Here is a 13,992-nt window from a genome sequence, read left to right as displayed (position 1 = left end):
CAAAGGCCTTCAATACCGTAGCATTAGATTACTTAGCGAAAAGGGCTGTTTCTGTTAATAATTATCAAGTATTTGACTGGATGATGCTATATGAAAACCCAGATTGCGTAATGATTGGAAACACTATTATATATCTGACTAAAATAATAAGAAGAATTCAGGTGACATTTGCTTTCAGGAGTATACACTATGTAATCAAAAGTATCCGGACACCCCCAAAAACATACGTTTATCATAAGAGGTGCATTTGGCTGCAATTTACTGCCAGGTACTCCATATCAGAGACCTCAGTAGTCATTAGACGTCGTGAGAGACCAGGATGGGGCGGACGCTCCGCAAACTCACGGACTTCGAACGTGGTCAGGTGATTAGGTGTCACTTGTGTCATACGTCTGTACGCGAGATTTACACACTCCCAAACATCCCTAGGCCCACTGTTTCCGATGTGATAGTAAAGTTGAAACGTGAAGGGACACGTACAGTACAAAAGCGTACAGGCCAGGCCTCGTCTGATGACTGACAGAGACCGCCGACAGTTGAAGAGGGTCGTAATGTGTAATAGGCAGACATCTATCCAGACCATGACGCAAGAATTCGAAACTGCAACAGGGTCCACTGCAAGTACTATGACACCTTGGCGGGAGGTGAGAAACTTGGATTTCATGGTCGAGCGGCTGCCCATAAGCCACACGTCATACCGATAAATGCCAAACGACGCCTCACTTGGCGTAAGGAGCGTAAACACTAGACGATTGAACAGTGGAAAAACGTGTGGAGTGACGAATCACGGTACACAATGTGGCGATTCGATGGCTGGGTGTGGGTATAGCGATGCTCGGTGAACATCATCTGCCAATGTGTGTAGTGCCAACTGTAAAATTCAGAGACGGTGGTGTTATGGTGTGGTCGTGTTTTTCATGGAGGGGGCTTGCACTACTTGTTTTGCGTAACACTATCACAGCACATTCCTACACTGATGTTTTAAACACCTTCTTGCTTCCCACTGTTGAAGAGCAATTCGGGGATGGCGACTGCATCTTTCAACACGATCGAGCACCTGTTCATAATGCACGGCCTGTGGCGGAGTGGTTACACGACATTAACATCCCTGTAATGCACTGGCCCGCACAGAATCCTGACCTGAATCCTACAGAACACCTGTGGGATGTTTTGGAACGCCGACGTCGTGCCAAGCCTCACCGACCGACATCGATACATCTCCCCAGTGCAGCACTCCGTGAAGAATGGGCTGCAATTCCCCAAGAAACCTTCCAGCACCTGATTGAACGTATGCTTGCGAGGGTGGAAGCTTTTATTAAGGCTAAGGGTGGGCCAACACCACATTGAATTCCAGCATTACCGCTGGAGGGCGCCACGAACTTGTAAGTCATTTTGAGGCAGGTGTCCGGATACTTTTGATCACATAGTGTGTGTATCTGGAGAGCTGCTTAGAAACTATGTGTGACTCGAAAGGATGAAGTCCAGCCGACCGCGGTGGCCGTGCGGTTCTGGCGCTGCAGTCCGGAACCGCGGGACTGCTACGGTCGCAGGTTCGAATCCTGCCTCGGGCATGGGTGTGTGTGATGTCCTTAGGTTAGTTAGGTTTAAGTAGTTCTAAGTTCTAGGGGACTTATGACCTAAGATGTTGAGTCCCATAGTGCTCAGAGCCATTTGATGAAGTCCAAACACCCCGTGGAAGAAAGGTGGACTTACTTTCTTAAGGAAACCGAAAATCCTGAACGCAGATGCCAACTACTAAAACATGCGAGCATTTGTTTTCTAATTCCGCACACAACGTCATGGTGGAAAGAGAATTTTCACTAATGTCGGACCAGAGGACTGATGAAAGAAACAGACTGCTGCCAGGGACTGTGAAATCAGTCGTATAGTTCCAGTTTGACAACAAGCTGACTTTCATGGAGTTTTATAAAAACGCAAAGAGAAAAAAGACTCACTGAAAAAGATAAAAATCTTCCGAAAAATATGGTGTACCAACTACTTCTGCCGCAACAAGTTCCATGTAATCGTGTCCTAAATAAAAAGTGATTATATTAAATAAATTTTTTACTTCATTTCTACACCTCTATCTCAGAGTGTCCCGACGAGGTCCCAGCTAGACAAGGCAATCCTATACGTATGTGAAAATGTCCATGTGAACAAGGTGCTTTGTTAAATTAAATGGTTTTATTGTCCACAGACCTCAGTATAATGAGCTGTATTTTATTCACCATAATGACAACATGGCATCAGGTATTAACTCACACTGGAATAAATTTTATAACAAAAATGTTTTGAAGACCAAAAGATGACAGTTACAACTGTCGAAATTGGTTGTCAACAATAAAGACTGAAAGTTTTTTTTCCGTTCTTGTCTTTCTCATGTACATGGTATCCAGGAAGAGCGACACGATAAAAAGAGTAAAACTGGACGTGTGAAGGGTTACCTTGGCAGAGATGACTCTGTTGTCGGGGTACTTGATGCGCTCTCCGGTAGCTGGGGCACCTCCAATCCACACGCTGCGGGTGTCCCCCACAGAGGACACGCGGTTACCCTGCAACAATACAAATATGGCTCACCTCACATACACTTAAACCACAAGCAACATATTCACAATCTACTACATCATGAAAGTTCTTATGACGAAGTGTAAATTACACACTCGCCGCGCCTTTTAACGCCATTACGCTTTCATCCGTTGTAGCATCTACAGCCTCTCAATAGCACCACTTAATTTTTTTCGCTTCTGAGCAACGAAACACGAAAAATTAAAGGATATAAAACACTCTCTTACTTTGTTTCTATATTACTATTAAATGAAAGCATGCGTCTTGCGTTTCAAAGAGTACATCGCTAATCGTAATCCTACAGTGTTGATCTCATAGATTATCAGGAATTCAGATAACTCGCCAACTCTAAGGAAACGAGAAACAAAACTCTACAGAGGTATATGTATATCAGTGAAACGCGTGACACACATTTAATTCCTATACATCATAGACACATACCGTAGCGTCAAGTCAAACAACAATTCCTGTGTTGCCATATCGCACTCACTCAGTGCTACTACAGACGACAACGTTCAGAGAAGTTAAACATGCGTCTTACGCAGATAATAATCCAGATTTTAGATACGCAAACAATAATTGTTATTTTATTGAAACTCTCGGCTCGGTTTCGGATTATTTCTACAATTATTCAAAATCACACCAATTAGTTAAGATTCATACATTGTTTATGGAAACTAATACTACAGTAACATGTACAACATGTAATGCAGTAGAATCGCTGGAGAAAAAAGGATAATGAGGGAGATATTCATTATTTCCGGTTTTCCCATTTGTCATTCTCCATTCGAAGGAACAGAAAGGGCTCTTTGAGACCCGGCCCATTTAAGAGTCGTTTTTCTTTCCACTTAATGCTCCAGTGTGTTGGGCGTGAGTCAGAGGATACACAATTGGGAATGTTTGAGAGAGGGTTTCCAGTTCTAGCATCCGCCTGATAACCAAGGGAGAATTTGATCGGATGCAGGTGGTGGTAGCAATTTATTTCTGGGACAATGTTATCAATTTTTACCAGACAAAAATTAAAAATTAATCTCTTTCTCTCTCTCTCTCTCTCTCTCTCTCTCTCTCTGTGTGTGTGTGTGTGTGTGTGTGTGTGTGTGTGTGCGCGCGCGCCCTCTATGGCAAGAGATAATGTTACACACGTTACTGTCGCAGCAGAACCGATGCTCTTAATGGCAAATGATCTGTGAAAATATAGTAGTGTATACTTGCATGGCCAGTGGGCAATGGTAATTTGGATGCTGGATATAATTTCTATAGTTGCCTCAACAAATGCGAAACCAGAACAGCAGAAACAGTTATCTCAAAATATCCCAGTTCGCAGAAATACAGCCAAAGACGTTAAATCGACAGTGCGAAGCCATACGTCTCTTTTCAGTTCGGGCCTGAGCGGCGATAGAAATGCTCGAATCACGTTCGTCGTCAACAGTCACGCGCGAATCCATCGCTTCTGCTGCCTCAAGATGGCTGGGTGTTCTCATCATTTCATCATCATCCGTGAAAGTGGCGCGATTGGGCTGAGCAAAGGTTGGGAATTTGTACGGGCGCTGATAACCGCGCAGTTGAGCGCCCCAGAAACCAAACATCATCATCGTCGCTTCTGTGTAACAGCATGGGGTGACGTATCTTAACTGCATGGGACGACGTATCTCATATCGCTTACTGATAACGGCACGGAAGTTTGGAGTCGGGCCCTACTGTTGTAGTAGCAATACGTCTCTGTTATTTTATAACAAATTTCCGAGAAAGAAAATCAGCACTTGTTGCCGGCAGACACAAAACGGGTATGAAGAAGTGTTCATCGAATTAGTTTTAGAACCTGTTCCCAAATTCCGGCAACAATCTTGGTTGCTTAAATACAAATAGCTAAAAGTGCGTTGTGTGTTGGAACGTAGACGTTTAAAGTCCTTTTCAGCTAGGTATACGAAACTTTATTTAGTCCGAGATTTTCGCAAATGCTCTTAGCCAGTAGGCTATATGTATACAGATTAAAGTGAGGGTGATTTTAAAAGTATTTGTTTATCATTATGGTGAATCTCGACGTTTTGTGAGAGATAAAATGCCAAACTACGTTGCACAGTAATTACGCGTTAAAATAGCTTCATAAACGCTTGGATGAGGTGGATCAGTATAATAGAAGAAGACAACTTCGCAACACTACTGTATTTGACTACTCACTTTCTTTTCATGTATCCTTTTTTGTGCTCTATAGTTAACTCTTTGTTGCTTAAAGCTGCACACCTTGTTGAACGGCCATCTCATGGTAATTAGTGAGATCTATCTTCCAATAACACTCCTGTCGTATTTCTACAGTTTATCATGCACTATTCGTCATTTATGTTTCGCATTTTCTGATATTATTCGACATAGTTTTGTTGTTAAAATCATATAGTCTGTTTATTACCTATCGCACAGAGTCAGTTATAAGCTGACATAGTATTTCATCAAGATCTTTGTTTCAATCTTTTTATTGCGAAACGGAATCCATTTAATATTTGTTTGGGACAGTGTGGACTTTGCTTTTTTTTTTTTTTAACGGGTAAAAACTGGGCAGTTGGATTCAAACAAGACGTACTTCTCTTGAAGACGGCTGACATGAAGGACATTCCAAAAGTGCAGCCAAGCAGGAGATCCTTGAGAAGAGCACAGTGTAATACCGAATGGTCGTCGGTTAAAAGTGTACGAAACATCTTAATGTCATCGACGTACCAGAACAAAGAATACGCTACGTTTTATGCCTTTGTGGAAGAGGAATGTCGCGTTTATTGAATGCTGACCAAAAGCTATTGCAAAAATGTGTTTTTCTGCAGCGTTATGTTATCAACATGCCACCTTTGTGCAGTTCAAACGTCGTTATTTGTGCAACACGTTTCAGATATTCCTTACATCTTCAGGCAATTGTGATAATCAAGACGCTTCAAGTGTGGTACATTGATAATAAAATTGCCAGTAATAAACCAGGTATCATTGCTGAAAACTATGGCTGAAGGGTTGGTGGAAAAAAAGAATCGCAGAGGCATTCCTAGATATCAGTATACAGCATATTTCAGGAGGAATGGTAAATATTTTAAGAGGTGGGAATATACGCTAATTCGAATAAAACCTTCGATACAATATGTGTTCAGATTTTACTGGTCACAGCTGTTAGAATGTAACAGAAACTAACTGGTAAGTAAAGGCAAATAATTAAGTTCAAAGTTGCTTTTCACAACTTTCGTCTCCAACTTCAATATATTATCACATTCTTTTGACAACATACCGTGTAGCTGTTCTGAGGTCGTCTTAGCTTCCTTTTATGATGGGAGCATTATTGATAATTCGAACGGTAAGTTCGTCTCTTGTGTTTATTTTATCTTTGTAGATTCCGCGCTTAGGGTATTACCATTGACAAACATCTTACGAAGTAAGGTGCGGGGATCTTGGTGGCCAAGAGACATGACGGTCCGGCTCTTCAATCTGTGGTTTGGAAATCGTCTATCGTATTCTGTACAAGCAGCAGCAACGCTTTCATTATAAAACTCATGTACAATTATCGTATCGGTATACTAAACATTTGTAAATACGTGCAGTGTGCTTAAACGATACGTAGAATAGGCCAGCAAATCACCATCATAACTTTAATTTCAAAACAAAAATGGCAATCGATAAATAAGCCCATAGCGAATGGAGAACCAATACCATGACAAATGTGCTAAATCAAAACTTAGCTGTATCTCTGGCACCATTAAAAACTCGACATATGTTTCACTATGTGATAAAAAGTATCCGGACACCCCCAAAAACATACGGTTTTCATATTAGGTGTATTGTGCTGCCAGCTACTGCTAGGTACTCCATATCAGCAACCTCAGTAGTCATTAGACATCGTGAGAGAGCAGAATGGGGTGCTCCGCGGAACTCACGGACTTCGAACGTTGTTGGGTGATTGGGTGTCACTTGCGTCATACGTCCGTACACGTCATTTCCACACTCCTAAACATCCCTGGGTCCACTATTTCCGATGTGATAGTGAAGTGGAAACGTGAAGGGACACGTACAGCACAAAAGCGTACAGGCCGGCCTCGTCTGATGACTGACAGAGACCGCCGACAGCTGAAGAGGGTCGTAATGTGTAATAGGCAGACATCTATCCAGACCATGACGCAAGAATTCGAAACTGCATCAGAATCCACTGCAAGTACTAAGACAGTTAGGCGGGACGTGAGAAAACTTGGATTTCATGGTCGAGCGGCTGCTCATAAGCCACAAATCACGCCGGTAAGTGCCAAACGACGTCTCGCTTGATGTAAGGAACGTAAACATTGGACGATTGAACAGTGGAAAAACGAATCGCGGTACACAATGTGGCGATCCGATGGCATAGTGTGGGTAAGGCGAACGCCCGGTGAACGTCATCTGCCAGCGTGTGTAATGCCAATAGTAAAATTCAGAGGCGGTGGTGTTATGGTGTGTTCGTGTTTTTCATGGAGGGGGCTTGCACCCCTTGTTGTTTTGCGAGACACTATCACAGCACATGCCTACATTTGTTTTAAGCACCTTCTTGCTTCCCACTATTGAAGAGCAATTCGGAGCTGGCGATTGCATCTTTCAACACGATCGAGCACCTGTTCATAATGCACGGCCTGTGGCGGAGTGGTTGCACGACAATAACATCCCTGTAATGGACTGGCCTGCACAGAGTCCTGACCTGAATCCTATAGAACATCTTTGGGATGTTTTGAAAAGCCTACTTCGTGCCGGACCTCACCGACCGACATCGATACCTCTCCTCAGTGCAGCACTCCGTGAAGAAGGGCTGCCATTCCCCAAGAAACCTTCCAGCACCTGATTGAACGTATGCTTGCAAGAGTCGAACCTGTTAACAAGGCTAAGGGTGGGCCAACACCATATTGAATTCCAGCATTACCGATGGAGGGCGCCACGAACTTGTAAGTCATTTTGAGCCAGGTGTCCGTATACTTTTGATCACATAGTGTACATGGAACGTTTTATTCTATTTAGTCTACATCGCCACCTCCTAAAATACACCGACGGAAAGAAATCTTCGGTTACCAATCGTACTGCCGGCCGGGGTGGCCGAGCGGTTCTAGGCGCTACAGTCTGGAACCGCGCGACCTCTGCGGTCGTAGGTTCGAATCCAGCCTCGGGCATGGATGTGTGTGATGTCCTTAGGTTAGTTAGGTTTCAGTAGTTCCAAGTTCTAGAGGACTGATGACCTCAGAAGTTAAGTCCCATAGTGCTCAGAGCCATTTGAACCATTTTGAACCAATCGTACTATTTTTATATTCCAGTCCCGTGGCAGTTATCTTCCTCAATGCAGCAAACATGCATGCTCTGTGTTTTGACGGATGTCAGTTTGTGGGATGAAGTTCGATGCCTATTGCACTCGGTCGGGCAATGCTGGGACTGTTAATGCTGGTTGTGGATCACGCTGGAGTTGTCGTACGATGATGTCCTGTATGTGCTCGACTGGAGACGGATCTGGTGATCTAACAGGCCAAGGCAACATGACGACACTCTTAGAGCATGTTGGGTTACAACAGTGGTATGTGGGTGAGCATTATCCGGTTGGCAAACAGTCCCTAGAATGCTGTTAATGAATGGCAGCACAACAGGTCAAATCAGCAGACTGACGTACAAATTTGCAGTCAGGACGCGTAGGATAACCACGAGAGCGCTCCCGCTGTCATACGAAATCACACTCCAGACCATAACTCCAGGTGTAGGTAGCCCCAGTGTGTCTCGCACGTAGACTGGTTCTCAGGTCCTCAAGTGGCCTCCTACAAACCACCACACGATTTGTAATGTAATGAATTGCTTTGTAATTATAGTCCACAAGGCTGCTTTTTTATACATTCTTTATTTATTGCTACCGGTTTCGAGCATAGCTTATTTTCAAGCAGTGACTAAATATGATCAAGCTATTGTCAGTATATATATTTCTATATATAGTACACATAAATGTATAATTTTTTTACTTACGCAATAAGATCGTAAATGCTGTTTTTCAAATAGGATATACTTTTATTTTGTTATATTTATACATAATCATTATATTAGCTATGTCTCAGGCCATATGGTTTTTATATTTAATGAAAATCGATTTATATCTTACGTAAAATTAGGATTGTCTTTTGTTCTGAATTAACTGTAACCAATAAGAATTTTGTCGAAGTTCGAAATATATATATATTTTTTATTTCGAAGACCTGTTTATTAATTTAGGATGTTATTTGGACTGTTTTTGCGAAGTGTATGTAGATTTCTATTTTCTACAAGATGCAAATGGAGCTTCCTTTTTCGGCATTATGAAGAATGTAAAGACTTAATGTTTATATCTTCTGCAGAAAGTTGATTTCCACGAAAATGATGGACTATCATTACAGTGCGTTTTGCACAAGCTGTAGCTACAGAAGAGCATATAAGGGATGATTTCGAATGGTTATTTGTCCCCACATCACGACAGGGACAAATCAATAACAACAGCAGGGATGGAAACCGGTGGCCCTACACTAAAATGTGTCAAGTTGATTTCTTCTGCCAGAGAGACTATGACCAGCGTTTTCTGGGATGATAGAGGGATTATTTTTACTCATTACTGCAAGTCTGGATAGAGAAATACAAGTGAAAGAGTAATGCTTTGATCAACCAGATGGTTGGTTTTAACACCACAGCTAGGTATAGTCTTATTGGACAGGGTGTGCCCTTCTCTTTCTCCGACCTTGAATTGACTTATCCAGCCAGCTGTAGGGAGACTTGCAGTTTAATATTGACTCTGCACCACGGTTAACTCGGCATTTTCCTCATTAATAAGCATTGCCAGAGGAGACGGAAGTGCTAAGTGACAGACAAATCAGATAATGTATACTTAATTGGAGGGGGGGGGGGGGGAGGCATCTGGCTCTCTTAGAAGATTGAGTCTTCGGTTTTTTGGGTTTGCACCTTATATTTATGTTAAAGCAAGTTATACATCCCAAAGTCTCCTAAAATTCTTTATTCTGAAGAACACTCACAGTATTGTTTGACTTGTCGTAGCAGGTGAAAATTATGGATTTATTGTTTTCGATTTCGGCAAAAACGCCAGAACATGGGGTTCACCTGTTCTTCAGAATAAAGAACTCCTTCAGCTGTTTTTCAGAATAAAGAACACTTCCATCCGATGTTCTGCGTTTTTGATACAATCGAGAACAATAAACCTCATAATTTTCGCCTGCTACGACAAGTAAAACAATATTGTGACTATGTTTGTAACAAAAATAAAATGAGCCACTTTCATGAACTCTCTTTGCATATTTTCCATCAATGCAACCAGCGCAAAATGCTTGACCATCCGTGTTTGTCAAGCATGCAGTTACGTTTGAAGCCACCTTAATACAGTTGACGTACTAAAACACACGGAACGATCTTTATTGTAGAATTTACACGAACCACGTACGCAGCATAATACCCTTCCTTACACTGTAAATACGATGGGGCGACAGGAATGATGTCCACTTACAGATAACGCAATAGTAATAACTGCAATATGGGCGAGTCTCATCATTAGGCGGACCCGCATAATGGGAATAATGCTAGGAAAGAAAGAGTCATATTGTTGGGAAATCGAATACATAGTTCGTACACCAATAAGAGGGCTTCACAATAAAATAATAAGATTTTTAATTAGTTGTGGAATCTAGAATAAACCGTAGATCCCTCTCTCTGTAACTGGCTGAGAAAATCAGTTCAGAGATCGGGGAAAGGCCACCTCCAGTTAATTCAAACCAACCTAAGAGGCCATCCTTTTTGTCGGCTTGTGACGTCTAAAAACAATTTTAAAAAGTTAAGGACTGTGCCGCACTAGATTCTGGGGACACCAGTTTTGGTTCGTCAACCTCTCCCTAATGAAATGGGAGCTCAAATCATCAGCTGGAAATTTTTAGTAAGTGCTGTCTCAACTACGCCTCCAAAATTGCTAATAAGTCAGCCGTCAACTAGAGAAGTACCGTTTGTGAGATTTCTCTTCACTTGTAATTCAGTAACCACATCCAGATTTCTCGTTATTTGCATTATTAGAAGTTCGGTAGACTTGTGCTTCTCAGACCATCAGCACAAAATTTCCCGCGTTGCCACGATTAATATGGATGTACACCAATACTGTACATCACTGCCGCTATTTTTCACTTACGAGAGAGCCAGCAAAAGGCTAGTATTCAAATAGCAGATTCCTCCGAGATAAAAGAGCGAAGGAAGAAAGGAAGACAACAGTTATAGCCTCGTATAGAAATCTATGCGTTTACAGGCAGACCTCAAGCTCGATACAGAAAAATATGGAGAAGGAATTCGGCTGTGATCTATTCAGAGGACCTATTCTGGCATTCTCCTCAAATACACTCCTGGAAATTGAAATAAGAACACCGTGAATTCATTGTCCCAGGAAGGGGAAACTTTATTGACACATTCCTGGGGTCAGATACATCACATGATCACACTGACAGAACCACAGGCACATAGACACAGGCAACAGAGCATGCACAATGTCGGCACTAGTACAGTGTATATCCACCTTTCGCAGCAATGCAGGCTGCTATTCTCCCATGGAGACGATCGTAGAGATGCTGGATGTAGTCCTGTGGAACGGCTTGCCATGCCATTTCCACCTGGCGCCTCAGTTGGACCAGCGTTCGTGCTGGACGTGCAGACCGCGGGAGACGACGCTTCATCCAATCCCAAACATGCTCAATGGGGGACAGATCCGGAGATCTTGCTGGCCAGGGTAGTTGACTTACACCTTCTAGAGCACGTTGGGTGGCACGGGATACATGCGGACGTGCATTGTCCTGTTGGAACAGCAAGTTCCCTTGCCGGTCTAGGAATGGTAGAACGATGGGTTCGATGACGGTTTGGATGTACCGTGCACTATTCAGTGTCCCCTCGACGATCACCAGTGGTGTACGGCCAGTGTAGGAGATCGCTCCCCGCACCATGATGCCGGGTGTTGGCCCTGTGTGCCTCGGTCGTATGCAGTCCTGATTGTGGCGCTCACCTGCACGGCGCCAAACACGCATACGACCATCATTGGCACCAAGGCAGAAGCGACTCTCATCGCTGAAGACGACACGTCTCCATTCGTCCCTCCATTCACGCCTGTCGCGACACCACTGGAGGCGGGCTGCACGATGTTGGGGCGTGAGCGGAAGACGGCCTAACGGTGTGCGGGACCGTAGTCCAGCTTCATGGAGACGGTTGCGAATGGTCCTCGCCGATACCCCAGGAGCAACAGTGTCCCTAATTTGCTGGGAAGTGGCGGTGCGGTCCCCTACGGCACTGCGTAGGATCCTACGGTCTTGGCGTGCATCCGTGCGTCGCTGCGGTCCGGTCCCAGGTCGACGGGCACGTGCACCTTCCGCCGACCACTGGCGACAACATCGATGTACTGTGGAGACCTCACGCCCCACGTGTTGAGCAATTCGGCGGTACGTCCACCCGGCCTCCCGCATGCCCACTATACGCCCTCGCTCAAAGTCCGTCAACTGCACATACGGTTCACGTCCATGCTGTCGCGGCATGCTACCAGTGTTAAAGACTGCGATGGAGCTCCGTATGCCACGGCAAACTGGCTGACACTGACGGCGGCGGTGCACAAATGCTGCGCAGCTAGCGCCATTCGACGGCCAACACCGCGGTTCCTGGTGTGTCCGCTGTGCCGTGCGTGTGATCATTGCTTGTACAGCCCTCTCGCAGTGTCCGGAGCAAGTATGGTGGGTCTGACACACCGGTGTCAATGTGTTCTTTTTTCCATTTCCAGGAGTGTAATTTAGAGAAACCAGTATTATGCCGTCTATGCTTGGCACCTGACACATCGAAACGTCGGGCATAAATGGCATAATACACGAAAAACGCGCTTGAAAATGGGAATCATTTCCCGAAATGCGTCGCGCAAGAGATAAATAAAAAGATGACTCACAACTTTCAACAAGTTCTGTGTCACACTGCATGTTATTCCGTCCAGTAATTGGCAGTAGGTAGCTGTCTAAACAAGTCGTGATGCGTGAGTTCTCGGAAACGGAGAAAATCGAATATTATGCAGCGATAAAGTTTTTTATAAAAGAAGATTTGACGCCAACCGAAAATCATTTGTGTTTCATAAATGTGCATGGTGACATTTCTCCTTCAGTTTCCATGTTGAAGAAATGGGCTGTCGAGTTTAATCGAGATTGTGAAAGTGTCCAAAATGATCCACTTAAAGAATGTTCGAGAATTACAACCATATTAGAAATAGTCAAAAAGTGCACGACATGATCTTCGAATATCGGTATACCAAATTTCCCGAAAATGCTAAAATTGTAGGGATTTCAAACATGGGCATTCGCAGAAATTTATGCAAGAGAAGGCAAAATTCTAAAACTGCCATTTTTTATGTAAGTGAATCGGTGAGTTTGAAAACGCGTTGTGCCCCAAGCCCTATTTTGACAGAAAATATACTAAATTAATTGGTTTGCAAACTACTGATAATTATCCGTTTAATACTTTTAAGTTAAATTACTTTCATAGATGAATGGTATTCATATTTCAATCGTGTCTGCAATCTTTCGACATTAATTATGGATGCTACCTATTTTATTTAAGAGTCTGAAATAATTTCAACATTTGATTAATCCAGGGTAATAAGTGAGTTATGAAATACAGATATAAAATACTCAGAAAAATTAAATTCCAGCGGTGTCACGTCGACACAGAAATTAAAAACCTGCAACATAAAAACTCAGAACGACTGAAAAAATCCTGTTGAATAGTAACAAAAATAATCAACAAAAAATGCTGCTTCAATGTTTCACAAAGAGGAGAAACAGGGAATAAACATTTTAAGAAACTTGTTAAACTTCAAGTATTTGTTTGCTTACGGAATTTCACATCTGATCACGTTAACATATTATCTGCATTACTTTCATGCCTTCTGTTTTTAATGTTGACTGGCATAACTAAAGTTGAATAAAATGTGTTTTGGAAACTACGTTTTTATTCCCTGGAAAAGGGCTAAAAAAAGACCAGCATTGGAATGAATTAGCACATAGAACCGACTTTTAGCAGCTTAGGATAAAACCACTGTTTCACTTTGACACATTATTGTGAAGTCAGGCCAACTACACTCATGCTCATAAATTAAGGATAATGCTGATACATGGTGAAACAACGCTCTGGTGAGGGGTTTGAGGGTTTAAATCACCTTGGGGTGTGACCAAGCGGTACATTTGGCCTGCGGTCGTCACACGGTGGCGCTGGCAGCAGTCCACATACGCAGAAGTGTGTTGGTGCATGCAGAGTACGGTGCAGCGAATAAGTGTGCAGACGTTTTCAGAAGTGCTAATGGTGACTGTGTGTTGAAAATGGATCAAAGAACACATATTGATGACGTTATGAGGGGTAGAATATTAGGGCGACTGGAGG

The 13,992-nt window shown here is 43.1% G+C and overlaps 1 protein-coding gene across 3 annotated transcripts in view; it reads right to left on the bottom strand.

Annotated features, from left to right (window-relative positions):
- Positions 1 to 13,992, bottom strand: part of LOC126161944 (phospholipid-transporting ATPase IF-like) — a 633,423-nt gene that overhangs the window by 159,519 nt on the left and 459,912 nt on the right. For all 3 annotated transcript variants that reach the window (XM_049918123.1, XM_049918124.1, XM_049918122.1), the window contains one exon: positions 2,445 to 2,552. In XM_049918123.1, coding sequence (XP_049774080.1) covers positions 2,445 to 2,552 — 108 coding nt within the window. The remainder of the gene's footprint in view (positions 1 to 2,444; positions 2,553 to 13,992) is intronic.

The sequence above is a fragment of the Schistocerca cancellata genome, chromosome 2 (genome assembly GCF_023864275.1).
Source record: "Schistocerca cancellata isolate TAMUIC-IGC-003103 chromosome 2, iqSchCanc2.1, whole genome shotgun sequence".
NCBI lineage: Eukaryota > Metazoa > Arthropoda > Insecta > Orthoptera > Acrididae > Schistocerca > Schistocerca cancellata.
The sequence above is the reverse complement of the archived record's forward strand: the minus strand, read 5'-3'. Positions and strand labels throughout refer to the sequence as shown.